The sequence below is a fragment of the Gymnoscopelus microlampas genome (assembly GCF_963454915.1).
Source record: "Gymnoscopelus microlampas genome assembly, chromosome: 19".
Taxonomy (NCBI): Eukaryota; Metazoa; Chordata; class Actinopteri; order Myctophiformes; family Myctophidae; genus Gymnoscopelus; species Gymnoscopelus microlampas.
Window position 1 is genome coordinate 20,068,236 of NC_139956.1, and position 16,228 is coordinate 20,084,463.

At 42.2% G+C, this 16,228-nt stretch overlaps 1 protein-coding gene and 1 long non-coding RNA gene across 5 annotated transcripts; both read right to left on the reverse strand.

Annotated features, from left to right (window-relative positions):
- Positions 1-499: 499 nt before the first annotated feature.
- On the reverse strand, positions 500-10,553 carry tnfsf12 (TNF superfamily member 12). 4 transcript variants are annotated; one of them, XM_084042507.1, is made up of 6 exons: positions 8,864-10,552; positions 6,976-7,057; positions 4,825-4,884; positions 4,635-4,658; positions 4,383-4,510; positions 500-3,750 (listed from the first exon to the last, which is right to left on the reverse strand). In XM_084042507.1, the coding sequence occupies exons 1-6, from the start codon at positions 9,050-9,052 to the stop codon at positions 3,475-3,477; spliced, it is 759 nt and encodes a 252-aa protein (XP_083898633.1). In that variant the 5' UTR covers positions 9,053-10,552; the 3' UTR covers positions 500-3,474. The 4 variants fall into 4 exon arrangements, with proteins under 4 accessions (XP_083898633.1, XP_083898634.1, XP_083898635.1 ...); XM_084042508.1 differs by having other exon boundaries at positions 8,873-10,547; XM_084042509.1 differs by lacking the exon at positions 4,825-4,884 and having other exon boundaries at positions 8,864-10,553.
- Positions 10,554-10,656: 103 nt separating this feature from the next.
- On the reverse strand, positions 10,657-14,728 carry LOC311034618. Its single transcript, XR_014599606.1, has 2 exons — positions 12,743-14,728; positions 10,657-12,413 (listed from the first exon to the last, which is right to left on the reverse strand). It is a non-coding gene; the product is annotated as an uncharacterized lncRNA (long non-coding RNA).
- Between the last annotated feature and the right edge of the window lie 1,500 nt (positions 14,729-16,228).

Here is a 16,228-nt window from a genome sequence, read left to right on the forward strand (position 1 = left end):
ATAGGAGTGAATTTTAATTATCATGTGTTTTGAAAAATCTTGAGACATCTTTCTGAGACAGTGGTTCTCAAAGTAATGATTGATACTTAGGAACCAAATGGACCCTTACGGGTGTGTAACTCTGGGTAACGTGACCACATTTTTTTCTTCACTCTCAGAGCTATTGGTGTTCCGTGGCCTAGCAAATAACAAATTAGGAATCCTTCAAATTGAAAAGTTTGAGACCCACTGTTCTAAGATACAGTATCTCCCTGGTAATGGTACCTACTGAGAAAGAAAGATAGATAATAGCCTGCTTTCCTGTGGATCAGAGCAGTGATCAGTGCAGTGTCCATGGAGTGAAAGTAGACTTTACTGTATTAAACTGGCTGTGTTAGCAATTACAATTCTCAGCTAAGCTGATACTGCTGATGCAGTCACCTGAGCTCATAATCCAAAACCTGACCATGATGTTCCAAAACTAATGACAAAGGGAAACTCAGGGTTTGTTTAACATTTATGTAAAACTAGGCATTGAATACAAATGTATATTTTACAAACAAATTCTATTCAGTTTCCGCAGTTTCTTGCATTTAAGAATTCCCCGGAGATAGGCCTCTGTGTGAAATAAGGCTACTTTTAGGTGGTAATAAACTTTGACATTTAGTTACAAAAAAGGGAATTGGGGGAGGGAAGTATGTGAGACAGACGGGGAAACGCTAGGCATGTTTTTCCTCAAAGGCTTTCAGCTATTTGGTCCAGGTTCAGATTCAGGAAGTGAAAATCTAGATGGCAGCTCGTGTGCTTTCACATGTGTGCGCGCATGACTGTGTCCTCGTGCATGCGTATAGGAATTTAGCATGGCAAAGGGAGGTGTGTGTATGTGTATCACTAATGGCTTGCTGTCATGTCTGTGTAGGAACTCAGTATGGCAAAGATTTGCTCTGTGATGTGTGTGTGTATTATGAACAGCGCTGAAATATGAGACGCATGAAAGGGGGATGCAGCAGACACAAAAGGGAAGAGGAAAACTATTAGGAAATCAAACAGGATAGAATGTCTACATTTCAACCCACATTTTTCCATTTGCGAGCCACAGATGAAAAATGAATGTTTGGCTTCTATTAAAACACCACATTTACTGCAGTAAAGTGCTGAAAAGAAATCAATGTGGTCCATCCACAAAAACTACTTATAAACAAGAGGAGGAGTGTTGAAACCAACTGCTAGAAATATACACTGTTTGTACGGTACGAAAAGAAATATCACAGAAAGCAGCAGCGTATGAGGAAATGGAATGATTACAGGCTTCATAATTACAATACACAAGAATTCAGCCTTGCCATTTAAGGCTTATATACATACATACATACATACATACATACATACATACATACATACATACATACATACATACATACATACATACATACATACATACATACATACATACATACATACATATTGTTTGTATTACGACTTGTGATATTCTAGGTTTTGGACTGAAATAAGATATCTACAAATGGTAGCCAAGGACTATAACGGGGAATAAGCTGCAGTCTTGTGAGTTTGGCAAGAAAACACATAAGTCCTTGATCAAGCAATATTTTGATGATTAGTCTGGAAAAACTGTTTTAAGCCAATGGAAAAATGTAATGATTGAGAAAACAATACTGATTAACCTTCATAAGCATTTGGTCAACTATAATAAAGGAGAGATACCAATTCACAATAACCCACTCAAAATTAATTGTTTGTGAACATGAAAGAAAACATTCTGTCGAGTCATGGATGTGTTGAACCTCGAGCTACTGAGACTGACTGGGTAGATTTCTTAAATATTTACTTGAGCTTTATTTTTTATTTTATATTATTTTAGATCTCTGATCTGAACCAGCAAATCGACAGTCTACACAGTAAAATCCTTAAATCTGTGTCAGTTTAGCTTAGAGAAGAGTACAAATATTTGTAAGTTAAATTGACACTGAGGATTTTGCGGCGTTCCCCTTCACAATCCCACTTGAGGTCTTCCTCATTTGGTCTTTCATCAATCATCTCCTTACTTGGCTATGAAGAAATAAAATAAACAATCCGTAATTCAAACTAAAACACCACAGGGCAAACATAAACGATGTGATGTTCCCCATTATATAGTGTTTTAACTTTCAGTTTATAAGTGTTACATCACTAGAATGAGGTTTCATGAATGCGCAAATTAAACTGATCTCTTATTTCCTCTTACTTTAATTCTGGTTCATAATAATGGTAAGGGCTGTAAAAACGTTCTTCTAATGCTCTCATATAATTGACATACAGTAATAACCAAATCACGTGCAGTGCTTTTATTTCAGCACCACTTCAAATGAGTGTGGGATTTTACCTCAGATTACAAAATGTGACATTCACTCTTGACATACTTGCGCCATTGGCTTTGGATCGGCAAATGCCTCCCAAATACTAATCTATGAACAATTTGTAACGATAAGTTAATAATTTCCTGATGGTTTTCAAATAGCTTGTAAATTATAGCTATTGTGGTGCCAAAAACGTATCAAAGGCAGAAAAATAGAGAGATGCAAAAAGCAGACATTAGTCTTTTAAGCTCCAGGCTTGGTTTACTATAACCTGCTTTTTAAAAGTAAAGCCAAGTAGACTATACATCCAGAACCTTATATATAGAAAGGCCCTGATCCTAGAGATAATAATAATAATAGGTAGAAATTCACATCTATGTTGTTATTTATAAACCTTTGACATAATAATGCTCCCAGTTCTACTTCAACTCCCACTTCCATGAGCACATACATTATCTACATGTAAAAGAAGGGTGTGAGTGTGTAATTATTTTAGGTTGTTTATAGTGTGGAGATCTGACGCTCATTTATGTGCTCTCAATTTCCTGAGGCACTTTGCGATGGAACAGTGGGAGGGCATGCACAGCTTTGTTCAGTCATGGTCCTTCTAATAAATCAAGTATAAAAGCACAATGTAAAAAACGATCTTAAGATCAAGTTGACGATCCGTGTATGTTTTTATAAATTGCGGGCCCTCGTCTACAAAAGAGTATCCATCACATCTGTTCGCTTGGCCACCATCCAAAAGGGTCCACTATGGGTCCTGGGTTTGGCCACATTCAGTTCCTACTCCACAGTCTGTGTTGCATTCCAAAAAGGCAACCGCGGGTCCAGAGAACATTCCATCTGCAAACTCCACAAAGCAAGACTCCTTTTTATGTCTTTGAGGTCTTTGGGGAGAGACACTGACATGATGTGATGTCTGACAGAATGTTTTTTTTTTTTTTACATCAGGCTTACAGCAACAGATCGATGTACTCATGATGTGCTCTTTAAAAACTGTCATCTGGCTTTACAACGTCGCACTCAAAATGCGCACAAGTAGTTTCAAACTCCCCTCCTCACAGGTCTGTGCTCATGAAATCTGCACCCTACACATCCCAGCGGACGGGCTCACTTGGCGTCACCCTTCTGTTGACCTTCAGTTGACTTTAAAGATGCTGAAGACGTGTGGCGAAGCGGAAGAGGTTCCCACGCCGTGGAGCCTGAAGTGATGCCCCGTGATGGCCTGCAGCTCTGCCCCTCGGTTCAGACGCAGGAGGCCGGACACCTGGCACGGCTTGAGGAAGTGGAAGGGGTGAGGCCCCGCGGCGGGCGTGGTGCCGTAGCCCTCCATACACTGGAGCTTCTGGGTCTTGTGTCCTCTAGCCACCACGTCCAGCTTGACGTACTGAGACTCCTGCTCGTTGAACAGAACCTGAGTGCAGGTAGAGTAAGAAATTCAATATACTACTGCCAAAAAATTAAATGTTCAAGATTCAAAGTGGGTTCTGGGGTTCCTCAGGGCTCAGGAGTCCTTGAGGGGATTCCAGGGGGGCCCCAACCAAATAAATAGTACAACAGATATTTTGATATTGCTACAATTAATCTATTTCTCATGTACAATTATGAAATTTAGACGATTCCGATCGGAGCCAAGTCTCCTGCAGGATGTGTGTCTGAAGCCTGTCCTGGACAGGAGTCTCCGAACGTAAAAACAGAAGAGACAATTTAATTTAAACCAAAACACCTTTTCATACCGGGATAGAATCATTTGAAATGGGGGTCCATGGTCTAATGAAAGTCTATGACATGAATCAGTTTGAAAACCCATCACTGATTTCGTCAATTGTCCATTTCAATAATGAACGCAAACCAAATTCAGAAAACACTCCAAAAGTCAGATGAGGATAAGTTAATAGTTAAAGAAAGGTATGGAAAAGCGACGAAGAATATATCAGTGGAGAATTAGAGAAACAGAATGGATCATAGCGGGTCAAGTATGACAGCATCTCCCATCGCTGTTGTAGTCCTTCAATAATATATTGACTACATGTTCCAGGGAATCACCTGGCAGTAGAGGAAGTATACCCCATCTCTCTCCACTGTGAAGGTGCCTAGGTCTCGGTTGTACCTCACTGCTTTGCTCATATTCAACGTCTCCTCTTCCCAGCCCTTTATCACACCGCCGTCTCCCACTGTAACACACACAACACACACAAGGTATTACTTGGCCTGGGACCATGAGACACCAAAAAACAAATCTCCACAGATCATCAGCAATCACCAAACATCATCATTATCCAGTTGTGAGGATCTTACCTGGCTGAGAGGACACTTTAGTAACTGAGAGAGAGAGAGACAGAGACAGAGAGGGAGAGAGAAAGAGAAAAGAGAGACAGGGGAAAGTCAATTAAGATTTTATTACTGCAACTGTATAGGGGTATATGACTGAAACCACTTCAGCAGATGCTACATAAGGAGGCTATAAGAGATCTGCCAGGGCACTTACTCTCAAAATGAGACGCCACTTTCCTGCCACTTCCACCCTTCCCTCCTCGCACGCTCCCCCCTGACAAAAGCAGGGGAAAGAGAGAATACCACGTTAGAATGACAGACAGACAGAGAGAGGGAGGGAGGGAGAAAGAGCGAGGGAGAAAAACTTCTGCGGTTTTTCTGATCAGAAAAACAACAGCTGCATCTCTGTTTTAACATTGCAAATACGCTTTTGGGCATTTTTTTCTTCCACCTGAAGCGGTTTAACGCGCTTAGCAGATGGACAAGGATTTCCTTTCTCGTGCTTTTGATATATTTCTTTATACTTTTTTTTTTTTGTTAGTTTTTTTTTTTCATTCAGCATGTGCAGGTTTTTTTTTCCTTTCTTCTCTTTTGGAGCTAATCTGAGAGCCAGCTGCTTCCAGTCATCTAGAAGATACAGAAATACAGAGAGATGGGGGGGCGTGGGGGGGGTGCAGGGAGAAATGTAGATGGAAGTGATGGAATAGGAGAGGGGAGAACAAGGGAGTGAGTAGAGATGGAGAGAGAGGAGTGAGTTGTGTGTTGGGGTTGAAGGGGAATAGAAAAAAGAAAAGAAAAGATGAACCACAAGAGTGATGGATAGGGAAAAAAAGTGAATGAGAGAACACTTAACTGCACAGTGAAAACAAGGGAAAAGGGGAGAGAAAGAGAATGCATAAAAGGATAGAATATGAGAAAGGGGGGGCGGTGGTGGAGAGAGGGAGAGAAAGAGAGAGGTCTTTGGCTGCTCTGTGACCCAAAAAGAGATCGAAGTCAGGAAAATGGAGTGAAGCAACATGGCCCCCATTCAAATAAATACAATAAATAAAATATGTTTCTTCAGGACTTCAACGAGTGGCCTCGTTATTAACCAACTGTTTGTTTTGGTTTTGTTATCTGACCTTGAGGGGGCGTTTCAAACAGAGATATGGCCACAACACTGTATGCATGGATGGACTGTGGCGTGCATACACTACTACGTCTCAAAGACGGAGCAGCAAATGCAGGGGGAGGCCCCCTCATACTGGAATATTGAGCCCCTGCTAAAATAACTCACAGGTGAGTGACCCTGGAGATTTAGGATTTTGCTATGGCTGAACATTATGCCTTCGAGCAACAGTGATTTTCCGGCTAAAGCTGTCAGTCAAAATAAAGGGAATTACTTTGTGTCCTGCAGAAATGTGGCAAAAAGTCTCCTCCACGAATTGTGAAAAACTATTTGGCTTTTCCGTTCACGTTTGAGCATTTTTGAACACTGTAACATTGTGTTTTGCAAGACAATATAAGCTGTCAAGTATGGTAAAACTAAATATATGGGCAGTTTCTTTCACCAGATACTAGATCCTACATGAATGCATCCTTTTGTCAATATGTATACCACATTTATTTCTTGACTAAGATTCTACATGATCTTTACTGACAAGCTATGAAGAATACAAAGTCCAGCAATTCACCAGTGGTGACGCAAGTGGGGCCCATAAATACTCCAATGATAGGTCATCAAATATCACCACTTTCACAACAAATCATAGCTGTGTCAGCCACGTCCAGGAGAAGAAAATCACTTTTATTCCCTAAAGCGTGCAACAAGGCCTTACTCCTTGTGCCAGCTGGTTTTCTGGGTTTGAGGCCATCCGGGCAGACCTGTAATTTCTGAAACAGTCATCCAGCCTACTTTTTCCTGTGTCAACTTTTAGCAGCGGGTAGTGCCCGCAGCCAACTAGACCTGACCAAAGTGCCATGTGGGCCAAGTATGGCCAAGGTTTGTGTTAAACGGGCTTCCCGAAAAAACAACATGGTCCAATTTGTAAGTATATCGTGTCTGTTGTGACAGGGGTGATGATTTGGGTGGGAAGAGCTAGATACTCTATAGGATACCAAAGTAAATGTGGACTCAGTTGACTTTTTCTTGCCTGTGTGCATTAAGATATTTGACAACTGGAATCACATGGCACGTGGGCATATATGCAGTACATTTGCATGCAGACAGACAGACAGACAGACAGACAGACAGACAGACAGGCACGCACGCACGCACGCACGCACGCACGCACGCACAGACACACACACACACACACACACACACACACACACACACACACACACACACACACACACACACACACACACACACACACACACGTACCATCTCTCTTCACTCTCTGCCCCACAAGCAACTCTCTCTTCTCCAGGATGAGCTGAACAATAGCCTTCCTCTGAGTATTCACCTAGGGAGAGAGACAGACAGGCAGCAGGCATATATATATATAAGACTTGGGGCAACAAAACAAGCAAGGCACATTAAGGAGAAAAAAAAAACTTCTACAAAAGCCCATCCAGTTTATTATTATAATACTGCGCTGGCACAGAGCCCAAACGGACACAGACGGTTCCTTCCACACAAACAGCTGTCTTTTCCAGTGCCTGCCCCCCCAGTGCCATGCTATAGCTTTAGCAGTGGTTGCGACACCTAACGAATGTTTTTAGTGCTTTGCATTCTTCACATTTCTTAACTCCCCTGCTGTGGAAAAAAAAGAGGGGGGAGCTGAATTTTGTCCAGCCAGCAAATATTTAAATCCTCAGCTAGGGGCCTCATTAACTACCTGGGGGCCCTATATGAAATAGGAAAATAAAGGTGGCTATGGATCGGATGTTTGGATATACTGTATAGCTACTGTGGAAATGTGGGGGGGGGGGGGGCACTCTCCATACAGTCATTCACTGGCCCACTGGCTACCATCAGGAGTTGGGTAAGACTCTAATTGACAGGCCCCTTGGGGTGGACTCCAGCATCAACACTCCACATGTCCCATCCAGGGGTACATGAGAGAGAGAGAGAGAGAGAGAGAGAGAGAGAGAGAGAGAGAGAGAGAGAGAGAGAGAGAGAGAGAGAGAGAGAGAGAGAGAGAGAGAGAGAGGAGAGAGAGAGTGTGTGTGTGTGTGTGTGTGTGTGTATGTGTGTGTGTGTGTGTGTGTGTGTGTGTGTGTGTGTGTGTGTGTGTGTGTGTGTGTGTGTGTGTGTGTGTGTGTGTGTGTGTGTGTGTGTGTGTGTGTGTGTGTGTGAGTGGTGGGGGGGGCATGCAAGACAAAAGAAAGACATTTTTGTGCATACGTGCTTCTGAACATGATTGACACACATGCGAACATGACTTTTAACTGCCACGTAACTGGGTGACACAGTCACATGTCATGATCTCAATGCCAGTGCATCTTCAATTTCAAAACAATGCACATTTGACAGCATAAGCATTTCCATCCTGTGACTGCTGTTTCCTTTCAGAGGGGGTACTGCAAGTCATTTGCTTCATGATGCAATCTCATGCATGTGCATAGTATTTACAAGCAATTTGTAGGCAAGATGCATGCAAGTGTAAAACCAAATAGGACTACAGAGCCTGTGTGTTTACTTTATAATAATAGTCAAAAGACACAACTTGCAATTTACAAATGAGAGGGGGCTGGTGGCACATGTTCTAAATCACTTAAAATCACTCGAGACTTGCCGCAATAGGTTACTCTATGTTTTACCCTCAAAGCCTCAGTGCACTCAGTTGGCTATAAAGGCAAAGAAGTTAAGGGTTTCCAGTAAATTGGTCTATAATTGGAGCACAACTGGCAGCAAAACAATTCAATTGGGAGGTGGGGATGGGGGGGGGGTACTGGATGCAAAAAAATAAGCAATAACTCCACCACTGCTTGGCCGCACTTTTTTGGTAAAGCAATAAAAGAACCAAGGTTCGGCCCACATATTACCAGCTACTAAGTGGTACAGTCAGTGCAAAGGCAAAGAATGCACAAGGGGTGAAAAGGAGGAGGGGGCTGGGGTGGTGAAGTGGCTTCACATTTTTCCATGCCCCCCCGCGGAGATTCCCGTAACCGCAGCCACAAAGAAATTGCATAACAAACTAGTTCCAGTATTTAACTAACTTGCCAGGAGTAAATAACATTGTTGATATTGACGTTAAGGAATGCATGCTATGCAAAACGGGATAGAGTTGTACTTGTATCATTGCGTTTTAATTAAATGCCCATACATTACGAACCTGCTCCAGTCGATCCTGCAGGATCCTGAAGGACTGGGACAGGTCCCGCGTCTGTCGCCAGGTCCACGCCGTGAACAGCGCGCTGCAGGCGGCCAGCGACAGGGCCACCAGGGCCAGAAAAGCCCAGACCACCCGGACCTTGCGCACTGATCGCGATCTCTTCTGCAGAATTCGTTGCATAGTTCGTGCATCAGACACTGCACTGGCTGCTATTGACCGTGGCAGACCATCCGACGTTTGTTCGTGCAGACACTGCACTGACTGCTATTGACCGTGGCAGTCAGACCATCCGAAGTTGTTTCCACTTCTTCAGCTCCATTCCATCAACAATGCATGCGATCCCACCAGATTTAATTGTGCCCAAATGTCCATCATCTCGGTGGGGACAACACGCATGTGGATGGATTATACCGCTCAGAGCAAGTCACGTCAAATAGGCTAAAAATAGCTATTTCCCCCCCAGTATTGTAACTGCATTTTGTCCTGTTATTTTTAATTGTAATGTTGATATTTTGTCATTAAAATAATTAAAATAAAAAGTCACGTCAAATAAGAGGCAGACAATTTCTGTTGGCATGAAAGACCTGATCGTTTCAAAAAATACCTCCTGTACCTCCAGATGTGCACGGCTCAAAGCCACCATAGTCCGCCGGCTGCCTCGACACTACAGCAGACCGTCTTCTCTTCTAAGTAGGCTACAAGTGGATTTTGCACGATGCAACTGATCGCTCACAGCAACTGTTGCATCCGATCCTTGTGATTCGTTGACTCAGCTTTCTCTGTCTTCCCTTTTATCCGCTTGATAGGGTCACTCACTCTATTAAGGACAGAGTGGTGGCCGCATCTGACAACCTCACTGTGCCATCAATTAACTCCAACTTGGGATCCCGGTGTCAGTGTGCGCCTGCTGCAAAGAAAATCCAGCGGGGTCAACCGACGCTAGAAAAGGCTCTGAGGAGAAGAGCCCACCACCACCGGACTTTTACGCGCAGCTTCAGTTCCCAGATCACTTTCATCAACTTGCAGCAGCAGCTCTGAAAAGAAGACCCATTGACGTTTTGACCAGTTCGAAATGTGACCACGCGGTGGCGGTAGCGTATTAGGGAAGAAGTAAAACATTCCTCAAAAGTGTACTCAAGTACAGTGAGTAGGCTACTTGAGTAAATGTATTTAGTTACTTTACAGAACTGCATACCACCCACTGCACATCACTCAATGTCTGTATTCACTGACTCCAGCCCAAATAACATACGTGAGATTAGTGTGGTTTTGATTAATTCATTAAACATTTGACATTGTTAGTTACTTTTAAGTTTAGGCATGAGTTTAGTTTTTACATTTTAGTTCAGGTTAGGTATCAACGTTTTTTAGGCATGTTTTTTTTGTGTGGTTTAGTTAATTAATCTTTGTTAAAGTTAGACAAGGTTATGGGTAAGTTTAGGCATGGGGTTGGTTTGGTGTGGGAATGTGGTTTAATTAATGAATTTTCCTTAAGGTGAGTTACATCTGTTATGTTTAGGCATGGTTTTGGTGCGGTTAAGGTTATGGACCACAGGAGGGCGTTCTCCAATCTACAGAGCACCGACCTAAGGTTGAATGTCCACTGCCTAGAAAATGATGTCTAATAATGGATAAATACTATACTTTTTACAGTTAAGTTAGGCCTTTATTAGTTGCCTACATAAGATTATAGCTTACTTATTATTTCATGACAAAACTACTGACATGATGAGGTATATTAGCTGTGCAGTCACTGTTGTCAGAGAAGATACACAAATACAATGTCAAATAGTACATTTTATTTGAATGTAGGCCTAAAGGCTTTACAAGCTTTGTTCTTCAACAATTCAATGTCTACTGAACACAACTTTAGAATTCAGAGTGCAACAAATTGTCAGTTTTCAACAATGGGTGACAGCAACAAAGTAAAAAAATAAATACATTTTGAAATCCAATAAAGTCTTAAGTGCCTTGTAGATGGCAGTTTAACACATAGGCTACCCTTGTTTTGGCACCTGTAATGTAACCTGACACAAAGCATTAAAAAGCAGATTATTGTGTGACAGAGTGATCTAATCATGGCAGGCTACTAAGATTTAGCAGCACACCCTGATTAAGGCAAGGTGGGCTACTATTGTGGGTTACATCAAATGATTACTTTGGTAAAAAATGGAGAGAATTAAAACAATGGAAAAAAACTGTATCTCACCAGCATTATTTTTATCTATTTTGGCAAACTTTATCTAGGCCTACAATTGTAGATGGTGTATTGCCCAATATTGACTGATAACAGTTTCACAATGGACAGTGTTTGTGCTCAATACAACATTATCACTTACTAGTCTAAGAAAGGCTACTACTGACAGTAAACACTGGTGTGGACACAGACATTAACATGGACAAACAGTACTTCAGAATTTGATCTAGTATAGGTAGTTGTTGTTGGGTTGCTGTCAAATAAAATGTACTGGCATAGTGGCATTGCTTAAAGGACTTAATGTACAGTACTTTGGTGAGAGGGACAATGCACTATATTCACAAGATTTGGATTATCCTTTTCTTCAGGATACTTTATTTGAGAGCTAATTTCTTGATTTATATACTTATAGGGCTGGCATTGTATGAGGACATTTTTAAGTGTATGAAAATGCCTGCGCATTCTGTTGGGGCCTACTTTACTGCTGAGGCAGGGACTTTGTTATCATGTGATGAAATGGTGTTCAAAGTTTCTCCAAGGGTCTCTATAGATGTCATGTAACCAAGTACTGCAATTGCTCGTCTTCCATGAACCATTTGAAAATATTGCACAACCCATGAACTGAAACGATATATGTTACAGTAGATAGATACATACATACAATAAACGATGAACACATATTTCAAATAAATATGCATCAATGTCAACTATAAGGTTAATTTAAATTCCTTAGGGACACTATGATGGTTTTGATGTGCATTTAAGGTGTTGTTTCTGTAGATCATAATCTACAGACAGAACAATATCTATGATACAATCGATGTTGACAGAGAAAATTCCCCTTTCTGTCCGTTTCACCTTTCTCTGTGTTTCTACAATTCCCATGATGCATTTCAGGGACAAACATCATCCTGTCACGCCTATATAATATATGGCCACATTACATCAACCGGATTCATATTTTCTGGATCAATTTTGCCATAAACACTAGCAGCCAAAAACATGAAGTAAGGGGTTGTAGTTTTCACTTTCACAGATTTTACCACAGTGGTGTTCAGCAGCGTTTCAGACAGAAGACTGCTCAGTTTCATGGCTGCTAATGCTCATTAAACCTACAACAATCATTTAGAAATTATGTTGACAATCGTGATAGTGTCCCTTTAAAGGAATAGTAAATATATCAGTCTAAATATATAAATTACAAAACAAATCAAACCAACACAACTTTCTAATCCAGCGTCAGCGACACTGAATGACATTGCCCAGAAAAGAGATTTTCTCTTTAAATGATTATGGGACACACCCCAGGTTTGGATTACAGGTACTGTTGTACATCCTACTATCCTACTATCCTACTTCCTACTATAATTCTAGTAACCTCTGTGCGTTTGTAGTGGTGGAGGTGAAGCTACCCGGTTCTCCTCACTGGCTGGACCAATTGCTCTGATTTTGCACACAGCCATTGACCATTACCATCTGAACTTAACTGTGAAGCCCGTTTTTCAATTTCATCAAATCTCAGCTTCTTATTAGCGTTTATGTGTCAAACAATGTCGCCATGGTTACGGGGCTGCCCAGCTATGGGACGAACTGCCTCCCGGGTTGCCAGATCATGTGCGCATATCCCCCCACGGATGCGCTGCGCCGACCGGGTATGGTCTAGTGTGTTTAACTACTGTAAGGTACTTATTTTAGTCTATTATATTAGACATGTTATCCTTACAAACTGTATTTCAGCATGGTTTTAGTATTTGGGGTTTCATGTTCTGGATTCCAGTCTCATAAATAAATATGTTTTCATGTGGTGGCCTTCAATACCAGAAACAAAATAAAACCTGTTTGCCTTCCCAGCCTGTTGTTTACACTGTACTACACTATGATAACATACACAATGAAAATTATATAAACTGAGATTACACGTTTAACAGTTTCCTCCTGATGTGGGGATGGGTGACTGATGATATGGCCATAGTCTGTTGTATGATACTAAAGGGTATACAATAAAAAAGTGACTATTCTAACAATATGTTTCAGTATACTATCTATTTATAATGTACAATTAAGAATGTTTAGACAATTTCATTAAAAACAAAACAAGTCAAACACATGAACATAATGCATTGTATTTCATATCAGGGTCGCTAGGACGTAATCATTTGAATTCGCGCTCCACTGCCTAAAGTCAATTTGGGGGTCAGACATGACAAAGTTTGAAAACTTCTACTAATAGAGGATAGCATTTCACAGGGGCCAAAACACAATACTACATAGTATATATATAGTAGCTTGGTCATGTACAAGTTTTACTGCACAATTATCAAACACTGTATTCTTTCCTCCAACTGATATTAATTTAGAATAAGAACATTATTGATCCCCAAGGGGAAATTTGTCAAGTAAACCCAGAAGCAAGGAAAAGAGAAATAAATTAACATAAATCACAATTCAAATACATTTAAAAAAGAAAATAACTATGCCACCAATTTATCTGAAAATGGGTGTGGAACTGGATCAATAATAAAATATTAACAGCTGATACAGTTATCCTTAGAGCTGCATTGTGCAATATTTCAGACAGTCGTGAGGTCTTAAAACCTACAGTATTATACTTAGTTGACCGGTGTCCCCCAGAGGTCTATATACTAGGTCCGCTACTATCTTCCCTCAACACCAAATTTCTTCACCGAAAATAGGCGATCTGCAAGTTCACAACGCATCACATTGTGGCGCATTGTGAGCTTGTAGATCTGCAATTTTTACCGAATGTTCGCCCCCAGAATAGGGAAGCTAGTGTTCATTAACTTTACACTACACTCATACTATGGGGAATGTTTTTGTTGCAGTGGTGAACGGGCATTCATTTCCTATCTGGACTAGTGGTGACAGCAGAGTGAGCAATATGAGCCCCAGAGCGGAGAATACGCGAGAATAGTCAAACCTGTTTCAATATTGTTGCTGTCGGGCAGAAACCTTGTACAGTATCTCCATGCTTCACCTTTTTATATTCTTTCGTACATTAATGCCCTACTACTACATCATACAAGAGTGTGGCACAAAAGTAGTGAAAATAGCAGATCTACGAGCTCACTGTGAGCTCGTAGATCGGCTATTTCTACTATGTTATTTTAAGAAAAGGAACGATTTTGGATAGACAAGGTTTCCACCCGACAGTGACGATATTGATTTCCCCAGTGAACCCTTCTCTGACCTCAGCGTCTGCTGGCAGTCTATGACATGTCATGATGTTGATGCAAATCACCAAATCACACTGGAATCATGAGGGAAATGTCAAACAATCTTAACGTCACTTTCGGGCAGAAACCTTGTATCTCCATATCTAAACTTTTTATGTGTTTTTGTAAATGAATGCCCTACTTCTTCGTGCAAGCGGCGTTGGAGATGGATAGTCCATACTCTCCGTAAACCAGCCTCAAACACCACAAGACAGTCCCTCAAGGCTAAAGAAAGAGAGGTCGGCCACGAAACACCTGGCGCAGAGACTTGGAGGCAGATGCCAAGAAAATGGGCCACACTTGGGGACAGCTGGAGGTGTTGGCTCACGACCGAGATGCTTGGAGAACTCTGGTAGACGGCCTAAGCCCCAGAAGGGGTAATAAGCGTAAGTACATTACATTTACATTACAGTCATTTAGCAGACGCTTTTATCCAAAGCGACTTACAATAAGTGTATTCAACATAGGTAGGGAACGAAAACTACTAATCACCAGAAGTTTTAAGTACATTTCCTGCAAAAACAAGCAACCAAGAGTATACCTAGCGCTAAGGTAAAAGTGCAATATATCAGCTACCTACTTTCTTAAACAGATGAGACAAAAATGGCAAAATCAAATGAGCACGAGCTAAAACAAATAAGTGTATCGACTAAACAAGATCCAATAAAACAATACAAAAATAAAACAAGAGTTTGTACAACTAGTTAACAACAAGTAGGCCAGGCAAAGAGGAAGGATAGTGTTTCCTGAAGAGGTGGGTTTTCAGCCTGCGGCGAAAGATGGGCAGTGACTCTGCTGTCCTGACATCAGTGGGAAGTTCATTCCACCACTGTGGGGCCAGAACAGAAAAAAGTCGTGACCGTGTCGATCGACCAGAAGGACCGTTGAGTGGCGAGGGAGTCAGTCGCCCCGAGGTGGCAGACCGGAGTGGTCGGGCAGGGGTGTGGGCATTGACCAAAACCCGGAGGTAAGAAGGAGCTGTTCCTTTCACTGCTCTATAGGCTAGCACCAGGGTTTTAAACTGAATGCGAGCTGCTACGGGGAGCCAGTGCAGAGAACGGAGAAGGATAGTTGTGTGGGAGAACTTGGGGCGGTTGAACACCAGACGAGCCGCAGCTTTCTGAACAAGCTCCAGAGGTCTGATGGCTGATGCCGGAGCACCAGCAAGGAGGGAGTTGCAGTAGTCCAGGCGGGAGATGACAAGAGCCTGGATGAGCACCTGGGCTGTTTTCTCCGTGAGGAAGGGGCGAATCCTCCTGATGTTGTAGAGGAGGAATCTGCAGGACCGTGTCACTGATGCGATGTTAGCCGAGAACGACAGTTGATCGTCCAGGGTCACACCCAGATTCTTCGCAGTCCGAGTTGACGTCACCACAGCATTCTCAATGGTGATGGCCATGTCTCGGTGAGGACAGCCCTTCCCCGGGATGAACATCAGCTCGGTCTTGTCCAGGTTGAGCTTCAGGTGGTTCGTCGACATCCATTCCGAGATGTCAGCCAGACAAGCAGCAATGCGTGCCTCCACTTGTGTGTCAGAGGGGGGGAATGAGAGGATCAGCTGGGTGTCATCGGCATAGCAGTGGTAGGAAAAGCCATGGGAGTGGATGACAGCACCAAGAGATGTAGTGTAGAGAGAGAAAAGAAGAGGACCCAGAACCGAGCCTTGGGGAACCCCAGTAGTGAGCCTGTGTGGTTCTGACACAGACCCTCTCAGCATCACCTGGTAGGAGCGACCCGTCAGGTAGGATGCAAACAGGGAGAGTACAGAGCCTGAGACACCCATCCCCTCGAGGGTGGAGAGGAGGATCTGGTGGTTCACTGTGTCGAACGCTGCAGACAGGTCCAGGAGTAAGTAAGTTAGTTCTTTGTGCAACAGTGTCGCAGAAAATGAGCAAAAATAGCCAATCTATCTACTATTTTTGAAAA